This window comes from Gekko japonicus, unplaced genomic scaffold (genome assembly GCF_001447785.1).
Source record: "Gekko japonicus isolate JY-2015 unplaced genomic scaffold, Gekko_japonicus_V1.1 scaffold1258, whole genome shotgun sequence".
NCBI classification, from domain to species: domain Eukaryota; kingdom Metazoa; phylum Chordata; class Lepidosauria; order Squamata; family Gekkonidae; genus Gekko; species Gekko japonicus.
Genome location: NW_015176488.1, coordinates 407,058 through 413,505, shown reverse-complemented (window position 1 = coordinate 413,505; position 6,448 = coordinate 407,058). Strand labels below are relative to the sequence as shown.

Below are 6,448 nucleotides of genomic sequence, written 5' to 3'. Positions count from 1 at the left end.
CAGTTTTATGTTGGAACCCAATTTTGATCTACTTTCATTCATGTGGAACACAAAATAGTTATAAAGTTAGACTCAGGGGGGGTCGGCCGTGTTGGCCTGAAGCCACAGAACAGAGTCCAGCAGGGGCACCTCTGAGACCAACAGAGTTTTAATCACGGGTGTACGCTTTCACGGGCATGCGCACGAAGGGCATGCGAAGGGTTGTGCCATAGTCCTAAGTAAATGACAAGTAGGCAAGAAACTGTGACTAGCCAATGCCAAATACTAATAAAGATGTATAAAACGAAGGATTCTGTATTCTTTTCTCAAAGACTTATCATAAATATATTTTTCAATATTCCATTACAGGATCACACTTGTCATATCTCAATATTTCATCCAAGAATCGTCACTAGACAATTACAGAAATATGAAATTCTATTCAAAACAATTTAGCATTTGAAGGACATACTTCCATACATTTGAGACACATCAATGTTCCACTGTGTAAGAGCTTCAGACAGTTTTTCAGTCCAAAAAATGCTAGTCCCAGGCAATGTTCCCTCTAAGCTGTGGAATCTTGTGAGCAAAAATTCTACTCTGTGAGCTACTGGCATGAAATTTGTGAGCAAGCGATTTGGCTACTGCATAAATTAGTTGGCTCTGGAGTCATCCTTCCCGAGCGAAGACAAAAATCTGTGAGCTGGAGGCTGAAAAACTGTGAGCTAGCTCACACTAACTCAGCTTAAAGGGAACACTGGTCCCAGGTCCAGGAACGGATCCATCCAAGACGAAGACTCCAGATTTAATCCTCATTTTGAATTTCTTCTTCAGAACAAGGACTGCTCTTAGGGTTAATGGCTGGCTCTTCTGTAATAGGCTTATCTTTAGATTTCAGTAGTCGGTAATTATGCTATACTGACTACTGAAATCTGAAGATGAAGTCTCTTACAGGGGAGGAGTGGTATAGCATGGTGATTAATTGAGTGTTGAGAGACAGGTTTGCAGAGAAGTGAATGAGACTGGACATACTTCCATACATTTGAGACACATCAACGTTCCACTGTGTAACAACTTCCGTTTCAAAAATGCTATTCCCCGGTCCAGGAAGTGATCTAGGATGAAGACTCCAAATTTCATTTCGAGTTTCTTCCGCTCTCAGGGTTAACGGTTGGCTCTGTAAATGTCTCATTCACTTCTCCTCTGTCATAGACTTAATCTTCAGATTTCAGTGGTGGCCGGTATAGTGCTGGTTAGTCACAGTTTCTTGCTTTCTTACCACATAACAGTCCTAAGTAAAGTCACACTCGTCTAAATTCAGGGAAGTCAATGGGTTTAGGAAGGTATAACTCTGTTCAGGATTGCACTGTTGATGGCAAAAGTTTTCTTAACAGGGTGGTGGTGATTTCACAGCCACCCCCCCAATGCAGCCCCCTGAGATTTTGTTCTTAAGGGTCAGTGAGCCCTCTGGAACGGCATTAAGAAGAAAAGTGGGGCTCAGCAGCAGACGGGCGGAGCCAGTGGAACTTGCTGCCGTCTTTCAAGAAAACCTAAATGCCACTAAGTTGTCAATGTGTGGCTGGATACAGGCCATGGGCTTTTATTAAACAGGTGATGATCATTTACCCACAGATAGCTAAGAAATATGTTATCCACAAAATATAATCCTTACCTCTCTCTTTCTGCTTTGTTTTTAATGGATTTATCTTGGCTTATGGCTTTCCCGTTTTCCATCGAAATTTTTGCCTGGTTGGCACGCATTTCTTTGCTTTCCCACTACGATAAACGTTTACATTAATTAGATGCACTGGACAAGCAGGCCCTTCGGTCAAAGGCCAGACTGTTGTGTTCACTCCTCTCAGCACAGCCCTCACTTTTTAAATATATAATTTATATTATATAAACCCCTCCCCTTTTTTTCTTTCCTTCTTTGCATCCCTCCTGTTTTCCATATATGTTTTCTGTATCCCTACTGTTTTCCATATGTTTTCCATAGATGGAAAACAGCAGGGATACAGAAAAAGGAAAGAAAAAAAGGGGTTATACAACATAATTGTGTTTATCGAGGAAAATCATGTATTACAAAATGTTCAAAATGGCTAGATGGCCATCCGACAGCAATGCTGATTCTGTGAACTGAGGCAGATCACGAGAGGGAGGGCAGGAAGGGTTGCCTCAGTGTTTAGTTCTCATGGCCCTTTCTGACACGCCCAGGGAAATGCTGGTTGCCACTTTGGGGTCAGGAAGCCATTTTTCTCCAGGCCGGTTTGGCCAGGGATCCGGGAGGGGTTTTTGGTCACCTTCTGGGTGTGGAACAGGAGTCAATGGGAGTGACGAGGGGGAGGTATTTGTGAATTTCCTGCCTTGTGCAGGGGGTTAGGCTAGATGACCCTAGAGATCCCTTCCAACTCTATGATTTTATGAGTCTATGTATAAGAAAGAAAATATTTTCCCTTACATTCCCTTCATTATAATTTTTAAGGTACTGTCTATAAAATACAATAGTTCTTACTTTTGTGGGGGAATGATTATATTCAACATTTTAGGATTCAAACTTCATAACTAATCTCTTTTGTAACTACATCTTCTGTTTCATCATTACCGCATATTCAATATTACGTATTTTCACCACTTCTACATATTTGTCAGAACCTTTCACAGACAAGTAATAGATCAAGGTGCAAAGGAGGGTCTACAGTATATCTCATAACAAGAAAATAGAAGGTATCTATTCAGATTCCACTCTGAAAAGATGTTCTCCCCAAGGTCCACTTCCGTTCACCACTTTGTATTTGAGATATTACATTTAAAATAGATTTTGATTCTACTTCTATTTCATTACCATACATTTGTATATAATATTTTAGACTGCTTCTCATTCTAAATTTGCCTCCTGCTAGTATAGTATACATAATACAAGCTCCATCTCTCCTCTAATCTCATAACTGACCTGTTTCTCAAATAGGTTGTTAATTTTGCCATTACTGCGTATTCATTAAGTTTATTTTTCCCATTCTTTTAAACCTGGACAGACGTCTAGTTTCCATTTTGCTGCATAAATAGTTCTAGCTGCTGTCAATATGTATTTGAATACCTTTTCCAAAATTTTTGGTAATTTGTTAGGCAGAACACCTAATAGTATATTCCTGGCTTCCACTGGGAATTTAAACTTTAATATGTTCCACATTTTTTTGGTGCATTTCCTTCCAATATCTTTTTGCTTTATTACAAGTCCAGCACATAGGAAATAAGGTTCCATCTATGTCTTGACATTTCCCACATTTTCCTTTGTTGTTTTTATCTACTTTCTCAATGTCCTTTGGAGTTATATACATCTAAAAAACATTTTGTGCCAATTTTCTCGTAATGCCTGACTGACTGTAAATTTCTTATCTTTTTCCCCTAGTCATTCCCATTGTTGCAAAGATATCTGTTCTTTGAGGTTTTGCATCCACTTAGTGGATTTTCCACTTGTTCACCTTCTGTTTCTAGATGGAGTGAAATCTTATCTATCCATCATAAAGGTAAAGGTTCCCTTGCTCTAAAGCCAGTCGAATCCTACTCTAGGGTTGCGGTGCTCATCTCCGTTTCAAAGCCGAAGAGCCAGCGCTGTCCGAAGACGTTTCCGTGGTCATGTGGCCGGCATGACTAAACACCAAGGCACACGGAACGCTGTTACCTTCCCACCGAAGTGGTACCTATTTATCTACTTGCTTTCGAACTGCTAGGTTGCCAGGAGCTGGAACTAGAGATGGGAGCTCACTCCATCATGCAGCACACTTGGGTCTTGAACTGCTGAACTACTGACCTTCCAGAGCCTGCAGTTCAGCATCTTGACCCCTTGAGCCACCGCAGCTTCTATATCCATTATAGTAAATGCTCTTTTTGTTCTATAATCAATTGATCAAATTAAGTCGAATCTCTTAAAACTCCGCCTTCAGTGCTCATGATCTCCTTTAATCTTGAGACGGATTGATAGTATAGCAGCCATTAAATGTTTACACTGTCATCTTTGATGTCTTGCCAGGATTTGCTTTCCCCCTATTTATCATATGTTTAAAAAATCATTTTTATTTCTTATGTGCTTATCATGGTAAGCTTCTACTGGGGACATAAGCGAAGGATTTGAGGGGCTCAACAAATTCCGATATGTAAACCATGTTCTCAAAAGTCCATCCCTGATTATGTGACTTCTTTCTTGTGTTACGATCTTTTTAGTTGATTTCTTAACCCATAAATGTGTAAGCCGTCATCTAGGTCTGCCGATTCTAGTTTTACTGTTCTTGTGCTGTTTTTTGTTTTGTGCGGACAACCAGGCTTGGTTGTCATGGAGAGGTGGGGGGGGTGAGTTCAAAAATGTCTACTTTCGTTTCTGAGTGTGATGCTGCTGTCTGTGTCCGACTGAACCATGTAACCTTGAGGACCTAACTGTGTCTGGTGTCCTTTTCCCCTGAGAACTTTACATCATTACTTTGGCGGGCTTGCTAGCTTAGCTGCGATTGGCCAGGAGCCATTGATGACCCGTTTGACTGTAGTATAATTGCTGGCTTCACGCTCTTGGCCCCAGTTCTAGCAAAGAACGTCATGAGTCTGGCTCCTATTAATGTCTCAATAAACTTTACTTCTTCTGAGTGACTTGTTATTGGGGACTGATTTCTCCAGGGACTCTGACAGATGCCCCAGAGGGGCTGAATCCCCCCCTGCCCCCAGAGACCCCGGGCGCGGGGCCCCGTCGCGCTCACCTGTCATGAGAAAGCTTCAGCTGCTGGGTCTGCTGCTCGTGAGCACCAATGAGCAGCTTCTTCAGCAATTCGCACTGCTGGCTCAGGTGCAGGTCGCGCATCTCTTGCTCTTCGGCACTGTGCGTGTGGATCATTTCGGACCACTCTTTGGTGTGCTGACCCACAATTTCTTTGACCTTGGGGAAACGAGAGGTGTGTCAGCGCCTGGACTTGCCTTTGTTACACACTGATGGCACATTGTCCCTGACAAGGCAATTTTACTTGCACCCTTAGGACCTAAACTGGAAGGTACATTATTATTTCCAGTACATACAACTACTTCTGACACAAGGCCAGATATATTTGTGGCCCCAGATAGAAACTTTTTGGTGTGTCATTCAATTCCATATTGGAACATTCCAATTTTGGTCCTATTTTATTTATTTATTCTTAATTGCCTCCCATGCGTTACGGGGACTCTGTTACTTCTTGTATTTTGCACTATTTGACCTCTGAAGAAGGCCCTTGTGAGCCGAAACGCGTCAGGCCAGATCATACACTGCCCTTTTTTGTGTATTTGTAACTTTGAACATTTTATGAGGCTTTGTTAGGGCCCCTACTCGGTTTTTATATGTCTTTGTAATAAACACTCTTTTGTACACTGACTTATGTTTTTAACTTTTGGCCCTCAATAAGTTTTCTAATCTTCCTTTGGAGGTTCAAACCTTTGAAAGGCCAGCTAGACCATCTCTGAAACAAGGAACCTTAACACTGCTTGCTTCTTCAGATACAGCTGGAAGACAAGTCCTTCTGTCCTTCCATCCTGGAGAGTGAAGCGATTTCAGATGCCGAATGGCCAACAGCAGGCACGACTGGATTAGGGGTGTTATGCACAGAGGTAATAGGCATGGAGAAATCAGCGCTGGTGCTGAGACAGGAAACCAAGGTCTCGATTCTGAAGAAGTGAGCAGTGACTCCTGAGAGCTCCTTCTCTGTCACACATTTTGTTAGTCTTTTAAGGTGCTGCTAGACTCTGGCTCTTTTGTACTCCTGACAATAGTAAGGCAGGCCACTTTATAAAAACACCGCTTTAGCCAATCCACAGAGGGCAACGGAAGAAAATTACATTTTTCAGTGGACTGTTTTGTTTACTGGAGGGTTTGGCTGTCTGATTGAATTGTCTTTTGTCTTTTGCAATCTACTGTGAATCGCAGTGAGAAGGGTTGGCTATAAATGGATAATAATGAAATCACTCGTACCTACTTGTAGCACCCCTTCCTCCCTCTACAAATAGAAAAGACATCTAATGATCTAGCAAATTAATACACCCCCCTCAGGAAATGTTCACTTTTTTTCCTTCTCAAGAGGTCTTGGAGATCTGGGGTCCCCATTACAATGCTCCCTCTAAGCTGTGGAGTCTAGTGAGCAAAAATTCTACTTTGTGAGTTACTGGCATTAAAGCTGTGAGCGAGCGATCTGGCTACTGCATACATTAGTTTGCTCTGGAGCCCTCCTTCCTGAGCCAAGGCAAAAATGTGTGAGCCAGAGGCTAAAAAACCGTGAGCTAGCTCACACCAACTCAGCTTAGAGGGAACACTGGTCCCCAAACCAGCACGACTAGTTAACAGAGTTAACGGTACAGCATTAAGAGGGTTATACCCAGCTGGACCCATGAAGGGCCAGGCATGACTGATCCACGTCATCTGCGGCCACGCAAAGCCCTTCCTGACAAGAAAAAGAACACAAGT

General features: G+C 42.2%; 1 protein-coding gene across 1 annotated transcript in view; it reads right to left on the bottom strand.

Moving 5' to 3' along the window:
• Positions 1-6,448, bottom strand: part of PLCB4 (phospholipase C beta 4) — a 221,014-nt gene that overhangs the window by 9,555 nt on the left and 205,011 nt on the right. The window contains 3 exon segments of the mRNA XM_015427241.1: positions 1,507-1,529; positions 1,617-1,753; positions 4,722-4,897. Coding sequence (XP_015282727.1) covers positions 1,507-1,529; positions 1,617-1,753; positions 4,722-4,897 — 336 coding nt within the window.